Genomic DNA, 21,723 nt, shown 5'->3' on the forward strand with positions numbered 1-21,723 from the left:
ACAAAACTTAAGCAGACATCTCCTAATGTTTAGACTCACTTCAAAGAAATGTGTGGAAATCCAGATTTGGTTCATCCCAATGTACTTCCAACCCTTTTCCAAATAAGAGCCGTGATGTTTTATCAGTTTGGCATGAACTATTTCACTTTTACAAAAAAGCTCACTGAATTATCCACAAACATTTTCAAATTCTTACATATTTTACTAAGATTTAAGTCTGCATTCCCTCTACCCTTCAAGCACTCATGGTTGCTCTAGACAAATGAAACAAGCTCCATGAATGACATGAGTGACACCAGAGGCTATTCCTAGGCCATACATGAACACCCATACAAGCCTATCTTTTCAACAAGTTAGCAAAAATTTATCATAGGACATTTGTTCAAAAGAATTGTGTTACAAGAATGTGATCTCATTGAATAAAATAATAACGTGCCTTCTAAAGCTGTTCAGGTAAAGAGTACACTCCTACTCCTCAAACCTTGAAAACTAGACCCACTTTTTAGAGTTGCAGACTGTTGAGGAAACCAAGGTGATCAGACTGTTTCAAAGTGCCTAAACCCATATACTTGTAATTTCTCACCTGGCATAACCTGAAACTATTAAATCTTGACATCATAAGTGTGACTATTTAATTAGAACATCCAAGAAACAAAAGCTTCCAATGGAGAACGTACTTCTAAGAGATGGAAACAACTGACTTCTTTAAAGAGGTCTATGTAGCATAAGAATTTCTATGTTGTTCACATTTTCCATTAAGCTCTATTACTGGTACTTATTAAAAGCAGTATCAAACTTCACATTGCTAAAACTGCCTTACACACACATATACAACATCAAAGAAGTTTCCACAAGCAAATGTGCAATGTGTATTATGTTGTCCTTGATATTATTCTAAAATAAGATTGTTGTACAGACTTTGCAACATCTGTGAACTCTTCTTGATGCATTTGTAGATTAAAAAGAGTTTACTGGAAGTAGTAAAACCTAGACTAGAATCACTGTCATATTTTATAAGATTTAATTTAATTAAAAACGTAGATTGTTTGTTCCTCCTTTTCAGGCATTGAAATTTACATTTTCTATCTGTCCTCTGTTCTTCTACCAATGCTGCACCAAGTTACCGACAGACATACTGGTGCTTTTCAGTGAATCTTACCTGCGAAATTCAGACTACAGCTTTTGAAATGAAACAATCACTTAAAGGACTGACAATCCACTATCTATAGTGCCTTATCATAGCCCAAACTTCAAAGATGTACATCTACCATTTTTATGTAAAGTATTGAACTGAAATTGTATGATTACACCAGCCAGGCTCGCAGCTTCCAAAAACTACATTAGTTTCAAACTTCATGCTTACTGTATTTTAAAAAGAACATATTTAAGTTCAGCACGAAAAGGCAAGAGGGCCATCTAAACCACAACTACTCATGAAAATTAACTCTATCAGGTAATTTGTGGTAGACCATAATTCAGAAACGTTTGTGGCCTCAAAAAAATTTCCTTAACTCATTTTCTTTGAATTACTCAGATAATGAAGTGCTTTTCCCAAGATAAGCATAATTTTCTTTAATTCTCTTAATTTAAAGGCATCTTCTTTAATTCTCTTAATTCAAGGGAATTTAAATATGTCTGGAATGACTACAAGTTACTGAATCCTGCAAGAACGCTCATCATTTTAGTACCAGACTCTGTGATACAAATTGATACTGGCTGAGCCAAAAAAAAATCCCCAGCCACTTTCATTGTCATTCGGGTAGTAAAGAACAGGGAATCCTAGGAAAGATTTCTAAAGCATATCATGGTTCCATTTAGATAAAGCAATCAGTTACTTCTACAAAAAAGATGGTAAAACACAGTAGAATCCTATACAAATGCTACAGTACCTTGAAAGTAATTTTAGTTTGTATATAATTATATTATTTAAAATCAAAACCTTTTTTAACTACTAAAAAGTATTTCAACTCTTATTAAGCCATGATCAACCCTTCCAGGTAATGCCAGCTAGAATGCCCAGGATCTCACCTTCTACAAGACTCTGTAAGTTGGATACAACCTCAAGAGCCCATCTGTGCGAGTGGTTCTGGAAGAGCTATACTTACGTCAATCCTAACGGATGAAGGTCCAATCTGTTCTTCAGAGACATCAGCGACAGAGATTCACAGTGTCTCCAGGCAGCCTATTGCAACACTTCACTATCACTACCATTCAGGCCTTCCTTCATCCCTCTCGTCCAGCCTGAAACTCCTTCGCTGCAATTATTTGTTAGCCTATCAACCATGGATTTGCAGAATAGACTGCGTGTTTATTTTCTGCAAAAGCCTCTCACATTTTTGAAGAGCATGTTCTCCTCAGTCTTCTCTAAACTAAACAATTGCCATTCTTTTGGTCCATCCTCAAGGGTCAAGTTTATAATCTTATGTCCCTATTTGGACCTGCTCCAACTGGTCAGCATCTTTGTTGAAGTGCTGTGCCTAAAACTGAAAGCATCTTGTGGGTTATCCTATTCTTTACACATGCCAGTCTAGCTATATCATTTTCGTATCAGCAAGACCTTGTTGGCTTACCTTTGTTTCACTATTATTCCTGCCCAAACATGCACTTTGGGCTAGCACATATTCCAATTGAATTACGTGACACGCTCTCCCCCTCCAACTTCTGCTACTGTCATGATCGTTTTGAATTCCAATTCCATCTCACTCTGCATTTCATGCATTCTCATACTTGGGTCATTGGTAAAAGTAATAGAAATTGCCCACCTGGTATCTAGGATAAAAACTTCAATCATCGTAGTGGGTAATCTCAATAAACCCATTCTGATTTTAAGTTGTGGTAACAGCAGCATGGTTTTCAAAACAACCTTGCACAGACCTTGTGGAATTTTCACTTAGACCATACTCTCCTGCAGACTGTCGTGAGAAACAGCAACCAAAGCTTTTTTTTTTTTTTAAACAAACAAACAAACAACCTACATGGTATCTTTTGATCTTCCTTTATCCAGAAGACTTGTACAAAAAATTTGACAGCTTTCACAAAACACATTTCATAATTCCAAGGTAATTATTATTCATCTTGGTTTCTTCTAGTATTCATAAAATTTGTCCAGTATTTTTCTGAGAAAGTTAAACCAAATGGTAGCAAATTCCCAAATTCTTTCCTTTTGCTGCTTAATTTGTGCTCCATTGTGTTCTGACTACTGTCATCAGCACTCTAAAAAGAACAGAAACAGAGATAAAAGTACTTACAGGTTTCCTAAGGAAAAAAAGCGACAGCGCTCCAATTAGGGGCATGTCTCCAATTAGTGGTTCCAGGATAACCCTCATAGTGCCATGGATCTGTGGAAGGGGAGGAAAAAAAGACAATGGAATTGACTTCAGTTCAAGTTTGCAATAAAATTTATTCACTGACAATGCTCACACTTCTAACTCATTAAATTCTTGACTACAGAAGAATTTATATATATAGCTTTACATGTCATCCAAACCCTCAAAATTTAACACAGACACTAAATTTAACTATTTAGTTGGGCTTACAAATTCTTACATTCATCTACATAATGCTGTGTAATATTAGTGGTAATGTGGCTAAAAATATGAAGTAGATTATTTATACAACTCAATGTGAACAAATGTGGCACAATCTAATATAATGGCATCCACAGAAACTAGAACAAAAGTAGGTAAATGCTTATGTCAAGACACACACAGACAAAAAAGCATACTATGTGTCCTCATTAGAGAGATCTGTTATCAGAAAGTTAAGGAAATTTGAGAAACAATATTAGAAGGCAAGTCTGCTAATAATCATTGCATCTAAACTCATAATAGCATGAAACACTGAAATATTAAGTAAAACAAAATTTTAAGCTCCACGTTCCCTTTATGAACCTATACATCACGTGAACATTGGCTTCACGTGAAATTATCTCCATCTTTTGCAGAAGAAAACGTTATATATTTAAGACAGTTCTACATCTGAAAGAAATTTAGCCTTTCAGCTAAGTCATGTTACTGAAATTATTATGCGATACCAATATTGTGCAACTGAGCAAAAATAGTAAGCAACAAAACTACTCAATAACTCATTCTTTCTTATGAACTATTTCATCAGAAAACGATTCTGTGATGATGTGATATCAAAATCCAAAGAAAAAAAATTGAATTTCACCTGTATACTTTTAACACCAGCCCTGCAGAAGTATCTCTTGATTTCCAAATCAATTTCACAGTTTCCAACAAAACTAGAACAAAAAAGAAAGTATACATTTCATTTTTAAGGACTAAATTTCAATACACCGTTAGTTCTGTTTTGCACTGTCATGACAACGTATTTTGTAGCTCAGTCTATACACAAAAAATGCATGTTAAAACATGACAACATATAGCAAAGTTGAGATTGTTACAAAAATTGCAAATCTCAAAACATCACCACTGTCATCAAATCAGTCAAATTAATACAGAGGTCTGTTATCATCTCCAGAAGAATACCTACATGAAAACGCGAAGTAGCCTTACTTTTGGGAACCAACAGACACAGAATTCCTACTTCTTTTCAGGAAAACACTACACAGGTCTCATTGGTATTACATGTACCCAAATCCACTCTCATCTAATATAATCATGAGAAGCACTAGACAGAAATGGTTATTTTGCTAAAAATCAAAGTTGTCTGAAGTATCAAGAGACTTGCAAAACCAGTCATATTTAGAAATTCATTAAGCTGTGCATGCTGAGCTGGATGATGCACTAAGCAAGGTTTAAGCCAAAAACAGCTGAGCCTTTTCTGAGGGGAGAGAGGAGACAGGAAGCAAACTAGAAAATAATATATTAAAAACAATGCAAGTTTTTCCCTGAACTGTTCTTGATTCCCATTTTGGGGGATGCAAGGTCAAGGGCTTGAAATTTTGCAGATGCTGTGCTATATCTCAGAGATATATTTGTAGAAGATGGTAAAAAAAGACCCATCTATTTTGCCCATGTTACAAAGGCTAAAAGATTACTCGCACACGACTCGGGCTCAGTTTTTAGCAGCTGCTTTTCCTGAAGCTCCACACAGGTCAAGCATGTACCAGCAGAGCTGAGCAGATCTTTTCCAAAAGGTGCTGCTGCTGTGAGCCACATTGGGTCTGAAAACAAACTAACTCAGACTCAACAAAGAATTTAGGAAGAAAGCTTGAGACTCTGATTTAGCAAGGGAATTGGTCAATGATTCTACAGAATGAGAGCTAAAACCAAAACCCAACAGATTGAACACCGAGCTACAACTAGGGAGAGACTAGCTAGGCACAGAGACTGGCTACAAAGATACGGGGTATAAAGAAAGGACAAATGAAATCTGAAGACCTTTCTGAACAGACTGCCCAGTTAAAGAAAATGGAAGAAGGAACTAAGTGGGAAGGAGATAAGGCTGCTTGAACAAAGCCAAGATATTGCTGGGAGTGGGGGGAAATTTGTTTCCTCTACAGGGCATCCTGTTCCAGATTCTGCACTAGAGCCCAGGCTTCCTCACATTAGCTTCCTCAGACCTCACCTGTACGGTGAAAAACTGTTCAGCCACGTTTAGGAGTCTGATGGAATTGGGGAAATTATGAAGAAAATAGAGTTGCGCTCCTCATGGGGGTGTTTTAGGATCAAGTCAAGATAAAATAAATTACGGTAAGAGCAGAACAGCAGGACTGCTGCCCACTCCCCTCTGACAACTGAGGGCCACGAGGTTTCAAAAGAAAAAGGTGAGAGTTGCTGCATTCAGGATAACCATTGTTCAAATCATCTGTAGCCTCCTGTGCTCTGTGTGTGATGGTGCTGTCTATAGGATTTCAAGCAAATGCAAATATTATCAATGCCTTAAACTGAAATAAACAATAGTACCAAGACATTCTTGTAAACATCCAAGATTGGAATTTGTTTTAGACTATTCAAAAGATAACACTATGCAGAATCATTTTGGTACAATGACCAGTCTGGGGAGGTGGAAGACAACAACATGACATGGGTTCATGGGAAAGGAAGGTGACTGTTGCTTTCCCTGGAAAGAATGTAGTGTGACTGTACAGTTTAAAAATAGGTATATAATTTTTAATACACAATTTAAAGCAATGTGATTTCTATTTTTACCTATCTAACTATATATAGAGATAGTAGATATCTATATAAAGACACAGATACACATATATAATTGCATAACAACATGACAGAGAAGCAAGGTCAATTAAAACCTGCAACTGAAACCTCATCCTTGGCACTTTGTAGCATGAGAACTATTTGTGTTATGAAGACTGGGAAGCAATATGCTCGTTTGAAAATCCATAATAACATGATGACAAATTGAAGTAAAAATAGTAACAAACTGCATTTGAGGGTAATAAGTTAACAACTTTTAACCTTATAATAAAGTTAAACATGGTTTTATGCCCCAAGATATTTGGCTGGGTCCATTAACAGTCAACACTGTACATAACACATGACTCGAAGGCTCATTCAGTAAGCAAATTCTATGCATTCAGATCATAATATCCCAGAAATATTTATCATCCCTGTAATGTACAGATCACTGAGATATATTACAGTTTAATGAGGACATTCTTGTAAGAATATAACAGCAGCGTTACTGAATCAGATGAGGAGCACAGTATACTGTATGTGGTCATTGTAGCCAGCAGAAGATACCCAGAAGGAAAATAAACAAAAAACCCCATTACAGTGATCCGTGATTCTGTACTTTGGACTATCTTCATTATTTTTTAGGTCTTTTGACCACATTTTCACATCTGTCTTCTACCAGTGCAATGCTAGCGAGTTTCTTCATTCACATATGCCACATGGAAAAAAAAAAAAAAAAAAATTCCATGTGTTTAAATCTGCAGCCCAAAACTTTCTTTTAGTGCCTCTATTTTTTGTCATCAGAAGGTGGAAAAACTCAGTTGTATGCTATTAACAAACATTTTCTCAATCTTTTTTCACTTTCTTTACTACAGTTCACATTTAATTTGACAGTTTCTCTTGTTTTCTACTGATCCACAACATTTAATTTTCTCCAAGTGTTTACTACATTCATGCACTTTAGCAAATGTAACATTTCTGTTTATCAAGAATTCATTTAGACTTTATCTTCATTTGCTCAAGCAGTTAAATTTTCCCTCACACATCTTTGTCACCAGAAACTAGACTTTTAAATTGTAACATGAATTTTGACAACTTTCATAACATAAAGCTCACAGTAAGTGTGTGTCCTGGTTTGCCACAGTAAGAGAAATGTAAAGTGTACCCTTTCCAAACATGGTCCTGAAATTGAATCTTTAAATACACTTTCCAACGACTGCTTTGTGGATTAGCTAGTCAAGCCGCTTGCAAGAGTAAAGTTCTTAATTGGATCCTGAGCAATGCATGGGACCTGTTTCAAAAGGTTCTGAAAGAAACACTGAAGCAATGATCATAATGCACTCAATATCCTCGTAGAAATGCATGCTCCTTTTGCAATTAAACTCAACAGAAAAACCCCAAAAAAGCCAAGGAAGCTGCAAAAAATACTAAATGAGTGTTTTGGAGACACATTGAAACTACTTAAATGTACTGTATAGAAGGTCCAAAGCAAATGCATATATGCCGTCACAAACAACTGACGACACAACGGGCTAAAGGAAGCCACAATGATCAAACAGCAGGATAAAAGGAGATTATTAAAAGAATTAATGTACTTTAAAAAAAATAAAATTCTTTCATTCCCTCCCCCCCGCTACACCTCCCTACAGTGCTTGGCTTCATACAGCTATTCTTATGAATGCTTAGAGAGATTGTTTCCCTTCTCAACTGCACTTAGGGAATGAAGGTTTTATAGAAAGCTCCTAACTTCAAACTTAAAAATAAATTAAAATTAGAACAAACTAATTTAAACTGGAGATTAAAATCTACAGGGATAAATACTCCGAAGGACAGACTTTTCTCCACAGTTAAGACTGTTTTTCTATAATCTTGCAAAACTGAAGTTGAGTCCCTAAAAAATAGTTTAGGGTTGGTATCTGTACATAACTCTGTATCTAAACATTTACTACACAGACTCTTATTCTTCCTTCCTGTTACTACTGAAACAATGCCAGTGATGGACACTTAGAAAACATTAAAAAAAAATAAAAATCAAACAGTAACAATTGATACTAGAGTGTCATCTGCCTTAAACTTGCATAAGTTAAAGACTTTGGAACAGATCCCTTTCCCAATGAGAAGGTGTCAAGGACAAGTCAAATACGAAATGGGACTTCCTTTGATGGTGGTTTTGTCTAAGCCTTAATTGCTAGAAGCTATGATAGTCACTCCATAGCTCTCCTGTCTCCATTTTCTTCCTGGAAGCCTACGCCACTGGCGGTGGAAGGTAAATGGGCACCTAGCTGACTCAGCACTATTGTTATTTAAACCACTTCAAGGAATTTATTTCAGCCTTTTAGACTGGATTCTAGCCCAGCTGTTACCACTTCTCTAAGTAGGTTGCAATGTAATACGAGACATACGGGTAAAGATTTCCTTCAGGTCTAGCTAATAGGACATCATTCCTGAAATTTTTGTACAAACCTATTGTCCTTTTTATGTTTATCTGTCTCAACCTACTTCATGAAGAAGAGCTGAGAAAAAAAAGAAAAAAAGAAACACTAGATTTAGCCTCCCCTCCTGTGGGAATAACACTGCTTTAAAGGGAAGAGGTGATCTTGGGAGACTTGGCCCCTCAAATGTCTCAAAAATACGTTCTCATAAACAATTTCTTTGCGCTGTGTCCATAGTGGTCAGACAAGTCTGTTTTCCTGAGGGCTTAAGTCTGAACAGGTGGGGCTGTTCTCACAGCTGCTATTAAAAGTGGCAACAAAGGGAAAAAGAAAGGAAATTTCTCCATTAGTGCTAACAGCATCCATCCAGTGAAACAAGCTCGCAAAAAGAGAATCCTGCTGCATTTTGTCCAGCAACACCAATCCCTGATTTGGATAGCTGTTTCTTTCCTACAGAAATAAAGTGATTCAATTCAATGAAGGTTGGGCCCTGCTCACAGATGTAGCCCTCACCCCCCTCTGAAACCCAGGAAAGGATGCGGCAGCAGCTTCTCTTATCGGTCTGGGGCCAGCTTTGAAAAAGAAGCAGTCGTCAATACAGCTGAGATTTAGATAAGTAATTCAAAATTAAGAATGACCAAGTTCAGACTTTGGAACTGACTCTGAAAAAGAAAAGCTGAGAGGACCAGCTACCCTTCCAGTTAATGCCAGGGAAGCAGCAAAAAACCCAGAAGGCTGCTCTTTACTGGATCGTCAGTGGCTGTCCTTTCCACAGGCTACAAACAGGCAGAAGCAGTCACTGTAACACATACCCATGACGGTCAAATATGAAAACATTGCTGGGTTCACTGACTGAACTTTCAAAAAACTCTGTAACTGCAGATTGTGTCGAGAAGGACTTTGGCAAGTGCTGGTTAGATCTATTTATAAACCTATATAAAGGGGTCATGATGAAAGGGCAAAGAAACCTGAAGCAGTGGAGCACAGTCGCTCTGGCATTATGTAATACATAGATTTATTTCGGTTAGTGGTATGAGCACAAGTACTTCAGTAGCTATCGTTCTCTTTTGCCAATAATGTGTTATTAAAAAAAAAAAAAATATCTAAGTGACTGAGAAAAGTAAAAAACCCCAAGCATCTTATATCCTAAACTTTAGACTAGACTAAACTTCATGGCAATTTTTTAAAACATTGGGGGGGTGGGAGGGAAATCAAAGACAGTGCTTTAGCTCTGGAAATTTTTTTTTATTAACTGGCATTACTTTAATGATGCAGTCACACCGAGTTGATATACTATTTCCCTCAGATAAATGCTGTTTACAGCACGCAGTTCCTTCCTGCATTCATACACAATTAGAACTAACTACATTTGCGTAATGAAGCAATTCTTCTCCTTTTAGGCCAACATAACTGCCGAATAAAACAAAGCACATATTACAAAGCATGGGCACCACAGTAATACAATAATAAAGTTTACCTGATTTGAAGATCCAGAATGATCTGCCTTTTGTCCACATTTTCAGTGTACACTTTTACACCATTTATCCGCAGAGGCTGAAACAATGAAGCAAGTAAAAGTTGGATCCTTGTACTGATCTATACCATACTGAATCCTTAACTTCAAAATAAAGGTGAATATACACACATTCATGCCTGAAGTTAAGAATTTACTCTAAGCAAAGGTGTGAAACACCTGTGTGAAACAAAGCTATCCATTTAGCTCAAAATGTTATTTCAAGGGTAAAAGTTACCTTGCTAGGATCCACTCAACCACAACCCTTCTGGCAATTACCCTGGGTTTAGACCACTAGCTTTCAAATTTACTGAAGATTTAATATCAAGCTTTCCCTCTCCACTCAATAAACATCTCATTTCTCCTTACTATTAGATATCTAACATTCCCATACAAAGCATTCTTCTCTGTGCAGACAAAACAACATGCTAAATTTAATTCACAAAAATGTAGCTGCCTTAAGTGGAATTTAGTCGGAATGGATGGAAAATAATCCATAATCCCCGCAAAAAGTTGTGTCAAGCACTCTGTGCTCTCTCTCTAAACCACTGAACCACTTGCCCTCTCTCATATGGTAACAACACATATTAATCAAACATTCCCAAGACTAAAATGTTCATCAAATACTAGGTGGAAGAGGATGACCAATGACCTTACTTAGAACCACCTCCTGTCACGTTTTGAGTTTTTCCTTTCTGGAATATTCTATTTCTATTTACACCTTTTTAGGAATCTAAATAAAATGGAAATCTCACTGCTGTCAGATTCCCACCGTGTTTGAGGCTGTGCAGCTCACAGGATGCAACTCAATCACAGCTGCAATATAAAGTAAGAACAGCTGTATCTCATGTCCAAGATAACTCAGTCCAGCTGCAAAAGCATACAGAGGTGTTTACCCCACTCAAAATTAGTATTGCTTAAAAGGAATGGTATTCCACAGTCTGTAATACAGGTGTATCTAGAACAGAGCCCTGGTGTAAATGGATTTACCACTTTAAAAACAAACAAACAAACAACAACAAAAAAAAACCACCACCACACAAAAGGCACAGTAATGAACTGTAATATTCATGAAAGAGTCACAAAGACAGAAAAAATAATTCCCTTCCATCACACCTGAAACTTCAGTTTTCCTAACATTCAGGGGTGGGGGAGGGGAGTTGTGTTCAGGGGTGGGATTGAGAGATTTTTTTTAAATCCTTACTTAAAATCCCATTTATGACAAGCAAGAGGAACACAAAAGACAACTTCATGAAAAAGCTGTTAAGCTACATCTCAACAGAAGTAAAACTTTGGTTGATGCAGGTAAGAATAAGTAGTGCTGAACTTATTCCAAGCAGAGGTAACGTTCTTAGCTTGGAGTGGTTAAACGGGCACTTCTGCAGGCAAGTAAAAGCTATATATTATAACCCCTTCTTTCATGGGACCAAACAGGAGGTAAACACCTATCTGCTCCTTGATACTATGTTATGTGGAACTCTTTGGAAAGTTGTCATCGGACTCCGACCATAACACAATTAAAAGTTCACCTGTTACAAGAAAGGTAATTGCACTTGGATCATCTTACAAGAAAAGGATAATGGTGCTTGCTCACTTAATGTAAAGCATTACATGAACAGTATTAAAATTGTGTTGCTATGAGTTCTTCATAGGATTAGGAGTTACTATACTTTAAGTCTTCTCCCAGTTCTCAGGCAAATTTTGGAAGCAGAGACCCCAGGAAAGAAAATAAATAAAATTGAAGCCTCTACTAAAAAAGCCACACGCATTTTTATTTGAATGTTACAGAAGATATCAGAATCAGACTTACCACCAAGTGTCACCAAGAAATATTTTTGTGTAGATTTAAGCAGGTTACATGAAAACAGTATGTAAGACAGAGTCTCTTAGAAAAACTTCACCAGACACTGACCTGATGACCAATATCGATCTTTGTAAAACTGAAGGTACTGAGGTGGTTGTTTGCTCCTCTTACTGCTGGTTCTATGGTCTCCCGAAAGAGTTTCTCAATAAATTGGCAAATAAAAGGCCACATCTGTTTTACAGTCTAAGGAAAAAAAAAATTTACATGGAACACAACTTCACACATAACTAAAAATATTCTTTTGTACAAAGTTTTAAACATACAAGTTTTCTATACAGTTCATTTCAGACAAAAAAACTGGTTCCTTTTTACATACAGGAAAGCTTTCTGGAATTCTCAGTTCATGTGTTTTATACATTTGCACAAATCTGAAGCATGGAAGAGGAGAAGAACAATAATAAAAATTTTCTTCTTTTATCCCATAAATGCATATGCAGCCAGGACTGATGGTGAATGTTGGGGAGGAGGGTGAAGAGGGTTAAGTTTATTTGCATGTAAAGAGAGGAATAAGAAAAAATGGGTGAAGTGTATTTCATAAATATACACATCAGGTTTGTAAATGCAAAATTACAGTATTTTACTGTGGTATCTGAAAATTCTTTGTTGTTTGTTTTTTTCCTCACTATTTTCTAATTAACTCATGGTCTTTGAATGAAAGATATTTTTAGAAAACCAAAGCTACATAGTTCTATGTTTTAGATGATCACACATATAAATCAAAACTGCAAAACTGATTTGTTTTTAGATTGTAGGTCAGGAACCTACAGTATACTGGATAGAATCCCAGACAAGTAAAACATAAAAGTCTGTGCCTACAGCTGCTGTGACTTCCATGCAATTATAGCTGTCATTATTTTAATGCCACCTAAAGTCATTCTCCAAAACTCACAATTTCAAGATCATGAAAATAGATTTAATCTTCCTTGTGACTAACTGGATCAACAACCAGAAGCTGCAAGTGTAAGAAGAGCACAGAAAGTTAAAACTACTCTGTTCTCAGATTCTTGTCTCACTGTTTTGTTTAACCACAGATTTCCCTCCTCCCCCTTCCCATTTGGAAGAGACGCTAATGACCAGCCTTACCTTGTTGAGCCATTCTGCCCTCTCTGTGTCTGGAAAATGGACCTAAAAAATAACCAACAACAAACAAAAAAAAAATTAATAAATATACAAACCCCTTTTTAGTTAATAATATCCATTCATTTATAATACAGGAAAGCTTAGGGATCTCCCTATGAGCAATGTACACAGTGAACAACATATTAAGCAGTTAACATGGTTGACAAGAATATTAGAATTCAATCAGATAAAATATGAACTAATTTCTGAACTTCACGGAGACAAGTCCAAGCATATATTTAATACTGGCATCTGGAATAAAGGATTGCTTTAACACCATAAATGAACTAAAAAAAAAAAAAACCAAACAAAAAACCATAGCTGACACAGCTAGTGTCAACCAAATTTACCTCTTATGTTTCAGAGGTCTTTTACGTGACACACACGACTGCCAGAGTCCCGACTGCACTTTTACTTCCTTTCATTCATGCCAGATCTTTTGCAGTATCAATAAATCATGGCTAGAAATATTTAAACAGCGAAGCTGAAGCTCAGAAAAATGGATTTACGCTCCACCAAAAGCCCTTCAAAATACATTTTTAGTGATTTCTTTTCTGCAGAAATCAGTAAGAGACAGAAATATGAAGGTATATACACAGGATGGAAAGTACCCATCACAACACAGGAAAACACCAATTAAACGCTGGAAGAACAAACACAGTTTTCCAGACACAGAAGAGCACAGTTAGTAGCTTTACACCTTAGACATGCACCAAAAAAAAAAAAAAAAAAAAAAAAAAGAGATGAAAACCTGAAGCAGCTCAGTAGAAGCAGAGTTAAACTTTTCTTTAGAAACTAACAGCTTCTACAATGAAATGCAGATCACACTTCTGAAACACAAAGAGCCTTTGAACACACTAAAAAACTGTGACCTACATATAGTGACTTTCGTGAAGCAATGCAGCAATGTCTCTACTTAACTGAAATTGTGAAGTCTTAATCTCTTCATAGCATAACAGATTGTACCACTGGTTTTAACAGCAGTGCCTACCAGTTATTTTTATTATGCATATATCCCAAATGTGAACAGTCAGTTAAATACACACTTTTTTAACTGTATCTTCAACAAGTTGGATATGAAGGCAAGCCCCGTTAACGATTCCATCGTTTAGTTTTTATTAAATTATTGCATTAACAATCACCACTATCATATTCTTGAATATACTCAAGTTGCCTTCAGAGAAGTCCTTAATTTCATCTAAGCATTCATGTTTTAGCTATGCTGGAGGACTGGCCCCTACAGCGTAATCAATATTGTCAGTTATTTCTCCAGTCTCGGTCTCTCTCGATATTCCCAGGTCCATAACTAAGGTAAGCCATACAATGTTACTGATTCTTAAAGAATTTCAAATACTGCTTCCTTCCACTGTCAAAAGAGAGGTTCTTGGCATCTTTTTCAAATACCTTTTTTCAAGTATATCGCTTATCTATGAAAACCATTACAAGTGTCACAAGAATGACCAATAGTCTGCTTGACTGTAACAAAAACATTCAAGAGGATTTATTTTAATTAGTGACTTCAAAAAACTGAATTACTAATAATGGATTGAGCAATTTGGGAACCACATTACTATATTTTATGTATTTAAAATTAATTTCCTAGAAAATTATGGTTGATAGAACATCAGAAGACTGTATTTAGAGGGTTGGGCAGGGTTTTTATTCTTTCTTAAAAGCAAAAAATACTTAACTTTTTATGCATTTGGATAAGACATGTGGTTTCTGTATGTACGTGAATTTACAGCTGAACAGAGCTTACACTCAATTTTTGTCTTGTAGGGTTCTCAAGTTGTTTCCAGTGATCAAAAACTTAAAGGAATAGAAAGAACAATCACTATGTTAATCCTGATGCTAATAAGTAACATTTTGACCTTTCTCCTAAAATATTTGCCTTCTGAATCTGAAGATGTAAAATATCCAGTTCTCAATAATTAATTCTCTCTTAAGCATGATGTTGGATCAACATAAATGTGTCATTCTGATTTGCTTAGGAGAGCGATTAGTGATGTTCACAGGGTGGGAACTCAAGAACTGTTCCATACAAGGGAGAACGTGAACAGCAACAAAATAAATTAAAAAGAAACAACAGATTAAACACACAGATGAGGAAAGGAAAAGAAAATTCATGGAAATACCCAAAGTAAACCTATCTGCTGTGAGTAATACAAGACATAACAGAGTTACCATTTTCACAATGCATTTTTAGTTTTTTGTACAAGTATCCAGTTGACATTCAGAGAAGAGCGACACTGAACTGAGAAAGACTTCCCGTCCTGAATATAATCTCAGCCCAGATGAAATTCCTTTTCCTCTATAGAGTGATGCAACTTCCCAGATTTAGGGTACCAAGTCCCCAAGGCATCGGGCACATTCCCTGCGCAATGCACATAGCCGATATTCAATCCAGCTGAATGGAATAAAACAGGTAGCATCTCTCTGGCACCCATCAGGCACCCTTCACATTCAGTCCTGAATTATGCAGAATCACTCGAGACATGTTGGGAAACAAACAAGAGGCCACATACCCTAATATCTAGCCATACATGCTAGTTTATTACTGCGTAGTCTTTATTAAGAACTTGCTTAACAAGATATGGTTCTTAATTTTTCCACAGATTTAATAAATACTTGCCTGTTAGTGCGCCACACCTATCACGCTCCTACTGTTATTTGAGGTAGCACTAGGTCAATTCCTTAATTATATAAGCCTAGTTTACTTTTGCAGTTGCACATGTAGGCAACAATAGGCAACAAATAATAGAATGAATTCCATCTTCCCTTCCTGTTTCTCATCCCTTTTCCATTCTTGCTCTTCTACTCACTCCATTTTTAACATAATTTATTTGTATTCAGCATCTATTCTGACATTAAAACCAGAAAGAAGAGAATACAATCTTCCCTCTTCAAGACTCTGAAATTTTGATTCCAGCCAACCTTGAATCAGAAGTTGAGCCTTATATAATCTTTACATGGTCCACAACCAGTGAGGCTCAAAACAAGGCATAAACATTTATCAATCTCCTAATTCCATACATTTTTAGCCTGCTATATGAGACTGCAATATTACTGGCAACATTATATTTTACTTTAAGTGTTTTTGATATCAAGCACAATCCTGTGAAAAAAAAAATGGGGAAAGCCTGAGGGATGGAAGTTGGTATTCTGGATCAGTCAGGACTGACACAAGAGCATCAAGGCAACTGCACAAACATTTTATGGCCAGAAACAGAAGCAGGAATCAGACTAACTGATGTGCAAAATCTGTTAACTCCCGTATAAAATCTACTAGACAAGCATGACAGAAGGAGACAGAAGTCAAGATTTCAGCAAAGACTAAAAGCATATTTCACTTGGTTTCCGTCATTAAATTGCTCATACAGGTTTGATAAGTACTGTCTCATTTCAACCACTTTGGCATAGTTATTTATTATTCAAAGGAAAGTATAACTAGAGAGACTTGTTCCAAGAAATACCCTAACGACCACGATCAACACTAAAACCAGCATAATATTACATGTTGCAGCAACGTTCTAACATTAAAAGTTATATTGCAATATACTTGGAAGTGTTTCTGTACATTAAAAATACATGATTTAGCTTTCTCAAAAAACTGCTTGTGCTCAGCTCTAAGCAGCTCTCATGTTTACTTCCTATTGCTGATGTGCTCACATCCTGTGCTATCAAAAACTCAATTCAGAACACATTATTTATTTCTTTTAATGATCAATAAAATACCAGAGAGAGCCCAAGGAATGCAGTTCCTTGTTCTGTCCTGGAAGATAATAAAACAAAACAGGGACAAAAGAAAACCACTAACAAGCTCCTATTTCCGTAATAACACCAGAAACATTTCTTAACCACAATTATTTTATTATACAAACTGTATATACACTCTTCATATTGGCTAAATTAACTCAGTTTTCTGCCCAGATGATCATCTGCATCTTTCTAAGGAAAAAAGGCTAGACAAAGAATAATAACCATTAAACTCAAACCCCATGGATTAAGGGCTAATGGGAAATACTGAAGTGTCAAACAAGAATCAGCAAATGGTATCAAATGAGTTTCAAAGAGCAAGTATTAATAATATTGCTGCCTTAGATATAATTCTTCATTCACATAAGGGAGGTTTCACATACCTACATAAGGTGTCACTAAAAGCAAGCATTCACAAGAAAATCAGAAAGCAAGAAGTTACAGCACCCTTCTGGAAGTAATGGTGAACTGCTCTCAGCAAAAGTTACAGGTATTAATAATCTACTTTAAAATATAAATTGCACAGTAGTTGTTGTTCACCGATTCCCTCACCGTAAAAAACTTCTTTTTGAGATTATCTTTGCAGCCTTCTCCATCCTTAAAGCTATTTATCAACCAACTCTTGTTGCATTTAACTTCCTAAGTATTAATTACATGAACTGAAACAACAAAAATGGCACCTACATTGAAAGTACAAGACTACTGCTATTGACCAGAGTATTCCATAAAGTGAAAGCTTTTTGCTACAAACTAATCACTTTGTCATGAATTGTGAATTACAGCAAAGGAAGAAAAGGAAGAAATAAAAGCAGTTTAGATTCAAAAAACACCAACAAACCAAAAACACAACTAAAAGTCCCCACACCACTGTATATTGGCTTTTTCCCCCCTTCTATTTCACCTCAAGGATTTAAAGGCAAAATTCAATTTTAGACTACATTAAAAATAATGTTGTAAGAGCTATGTTTAATAGATACTTGTTTGAGTCAGCATTACTTAGTTTATGTCTAGTTTCTTCCATTTGCACTGTTTAATTACTTGTTGCTCCAGATGAAAATCTTAAAGAAACTGTACCAGTAACTCTTTGATTAATTATAAGGCCACACAACATAAGCAAGTTTCTTCATATAGTTACAACGTAACTAAGCATTCTTGAACAGTTTACCAGTTATTTCACAAATATCTCTCATATTAGATATCGATCCCTTCTGCTTACTTTGGAAAGCTAGTGTTACATACAAAAATCCTCCTCTCTCTATCAAAAGCACATTTGTCTTAAACATAAAAGTATAAAAGGTTATTGCAATTAGTCTTCATAGTCTCTTCATGCATCATCAGTGGAGAGGGAAAGCATCCCACAAAAGGAAATTCAGAACAGAAGCCCAACTTGCTGCTCTCAATCACTTTCTGAACACACGGCATAAGCAGTTATTTAACTAGGCCTAAAGCCAGGTGGTGTGGCAAAAAAGAAACACACTGAAATTAAATTATCCTTTGATTTATAACTGCCAGGTTAATTTGCCTAAATTACTGCACTTGTAACTCAAAAAGACCGGAGAAATTTAGTGAAAGAATTCAGAAGAATCCCAGCGTGAAGAGAAAGAAGAGTGTCATACAGTGATATTCAAGCTCAATTTAACAGCTCTCTGCTCCAGTGTTTCCAGTCGGTAAAGCAGTCTGGCCTAAGGACGTGTGAGGTAAAGAGCTGAGCAGGGCTAACGGCTTAATCCCACGTATTCCAGCCAGCAACCCCCCCTTTCTCTGCAGAAACAAGGAGCAGCAGTAGGTGAAGTATTTGTTCCTTCCCGAAAGGAACCGATGCAGAGCCTTCAGCTACTCAAGACAACCTGAAGAGGTTTAGCCCCAAACACAGCGAAGGGGGAGAGCCGCTCCTCTCTAACAGGAGGTAAAGAAAGGGGGGGAGGGGGCTGGAAGGGAAAGCAGAGACCCCAGACTGTCTCCTATTATTCCAATAACCCACCTCCAGGGTTATCCTAGCAATTTTCCTAACTTCTACAACCCCAGAAATACTGTAGCTCTCAGATCTTCTGAATTACAAGGAAAAACGCACTAAATATTTACTATTGCAGAACTGCAGGATTCAGTCTTCCTGAAAGAGAAGGTTAAATTGTTAATAATTAGGCTTCCTCAAAAATGCTGCAATTAACCACAGGTATTTGCTACTAAATTAACAAACAACTACATATTTCCATTATTTTTGGTAATCTGATTCTGTTTAGCATGCTTTGGCATGGATTTTTTGTTTGCTGTCTTACATATATTAAAATGGTTTGCCTTTGCCCAGCAAAATTCCTATTCAGTATTACAAATGCTGTATGTTTTCAGTATGGGAATTAAGCAAGGACTCTCGAAACAGTTTCACTAAGAATCATTAGGGGTGTGCTGCGTATCTAATATCTTTCAACAGAAAGATCTGGAAGCAGGCTGAATACAGAAAATCAGTTTTGTCAAATACAATAACTATCAAAGTCCAAAGGGTACTTCACAAAATGGTAGTTAGAAGGACCTATGTAAATCAGTACGACTAACCTAAAATCAAACCTGTATAAAATAAGCAGTACAGGTTTTGATTGTAATTGCCCATAAACCAAAAAAAAAAAAAAAGCCAATAACAACAGTAAAATAAAATCAAACACCAGAAAATTAAGAGGAAGAAAAAAACCCAACAAAACAAAAACCACACCCATACACACATACAGAGTAAGAAAGTTACGGAGATAAAGGAGGTGAGGAAGGGCCCTCGAGTTGTTGCCATGGCTCTCTGATCACTACAAAACCTGCAAGTGAAATGGAAACATTGAAAAAAGTGGAAACATATCTAAATGGAAGAAACAGTTGTAATGCCAAGCAAGGTTAAGGATTGTACTTATTTATACACTTGAACGTAAGCCATTTAAGTGCTTGGACAACACAGCGGAAAACAAAATAAACCTTTTTAAAAAGAAGGAATTACATGCCCTTTAAGTCAGATTTGCACCTATGAGACCAGAGTGGTAGTGGAAACACATACTTGGTGTCCCACCAAGTGTCCCTAAAGCATTCCACCAGCACAAACACAGTCATCCCACGTGAACTGCCACTATCAGTTCAGCAAGTCCTAAGAACTGCCACAACAAATTACAGACAGCTATTCAGCACAAGGTTTCCAGTGTGATCTCTCCTGTATTCTCCCCTGCCTCACAAGCTATCTGCTTCAGACTCAGCACGAGCGTCAAGGTGAAAAATAATTCTTTCAACAGCACGGCAATTAAACACAAAACAAGTTGGCGCTTGTGGAAACTCTGAAACAAACAGCTTTTCAACACCTCCGGGTTTCAGTACTAACACAGGAAAGTCACTATAATAAAATTAATATACCTCAAGTAATAAAACTTGGATTCTTTACGTGGTCTAGAAAGTTTTATTTCATTGCAGCCTTCTGTTACTTCTGTTCCTCTCCCCTTGTTAACGTCTAAAGAAAGCCCTAATTTACTGACCAGTTTAAACCCGGAATAAACAGCAGCTCACATACACAGGATCCTGGTATGCCCTGAAGGACATATTTCCTAACATACATTTGTAGATAAAATGCCTGGGAGACAAGGAAAATGACTAGCAGCAGCACATAGGCTGGTTTTTGTAAAGTTAGGCTAAACTAGCATGAAACAGGACTTCATAAAATGCTGCAAATGGTAGCAACACTGTAAGAAAAGTCACCGCTACACATAAACACACTGTTCAACTTAACTGAAGTCCAAACTACACAGAGGGATCTCACATCCAACCTTTCTGCTGTGCTAGAATTGAAACATAAAATTAAATTCAAAATATTTAATGCTCGTTTAATTTTTACCAATGACCATAAATGTACCTACGTTTCTCATGTAAATAATATAAAGATGCTAGTTTGCTTAGATTTAAAAAATATATTATATATAAAATACATATATGACTGTAATTGAAAAAGTTGTCCGTCTGTTTTTCCTCCCATTACCATTACAGCATTCACTGGAAGAGCATGTAGAAAATTAACAAGCCTCCAGTTTTTGCTAGCTGCCTAGCAAAAATCTGATCAACTTGAAGTTGTGGCAGCTGTGGATTCAGAATCCATCCCTCTGCAGCCCCACAATACCACCAGAATATTCTCACCTGGACATTGCCCTGAACTTCTATGGCAAACAATGTCTTTGGCAATGCAAAATAATGATGTATTTGCAAGAGAAAAGTCCTGCCTAAGAGGTTCCAGAGCTCTGATAAACTGAAACAGCAGCCCAGAAGCCAGTCATGCAATTCAGAACTGAAGGAGGCCGAGACATTACAAAGCACAAGTTTCATTTTCTCCATGCATATCTGTCACTTCAACATCTATTAAATACGCTTCACTCATACTAGCAGTGAGGCTTGTCAAAAACTGCATTACTGTTCAGCAGTTTGACTCACCATTACAAAAACTAGATAAAATTTGCCTAAGTGCTGCTATTTTTGCAGATGGAGCAAGCATGCTGCAATACAAAGTCACCCAGAAAACCTCCCACTTAGCAGCAATTTGCCATAACAAAATCCTCTGGAACAGGCATTACAAGCAGCTGCTCTAGAGGAATGACAGAATAGTAGTCTGTTAGTAAGGGACCTGGGAAATCCTACTTCTAGCCTGACACTCAGCTTTTGCAACCCCAACTCGAGGAAAGCTGTTCAGCCTAGAAACTAAAAATTGAGCACCATTTAACTTCTACAAGCATCGTGGCGTAATCTGAAGAACATCATGGTATAAACCTGAAGAACACCACACACAACAAAAATCCCTTGCTTTACCACTTCCTTCTACACATCTGGAAATACACTGACATGGGTTTCTGTCATATCTGGATGCAGAATCTACCCTAAACAGAGCCTACTAGGTCTGCTAGAGTGAATCACGCAGCTTTCCTTTGTTTGGCT

The 21,723-nt window shown here is 36.7% G+C and overlaps 1 protein-coding gene across 1 annotated transcript in view; it reads right to left on the reverse strand.

Moving 5' to 3' along the window:
• The window catches only part of ESYT2 (extended synaptotagmin 2), a 93,103-nt gene that overhangs the window by 49,733 nt on the left and 21,647 nt on the right, over nt 1-21,723 (reverse strand). The window contains exons 2-6 of the mRNA XM_082479882.1: nt 12,994-13,035; nt 11,959-12,093; nt 10,011-10,087; nt 4,171-4,243; nt 3,249-3,338 (exon numbers count right to left, since the gene is read on the reverse strand). Coding sequence (XP_082336008.1) covers nt 3,249-3,338; nt 4,171-4,243; nt 10,011-10,087; nt 11,959-12,093; nt 12,994-13,035 — 417 coding nt within the window. The remainder of the gene's footprint in view (nt 1-3,248; nt 3,339-4,170; nt 4,244-10,010; nt 10,088-11,958; nt 12,094-12,993; nt 13,036-21,723) is intronic.

This window comes from Vanellus vanellus (genome assembly GCF_965231255.1).
Source record: "Vanellus vanellus genome assembly, chromosome: 2".
Taxonomy (NCBI): domain Eukaryota; kingdom Metazoa; phylum Chordata; class Aves; order Charadriiformes; family Charadriidae; genus Vanellus; species Vanellus vanellus.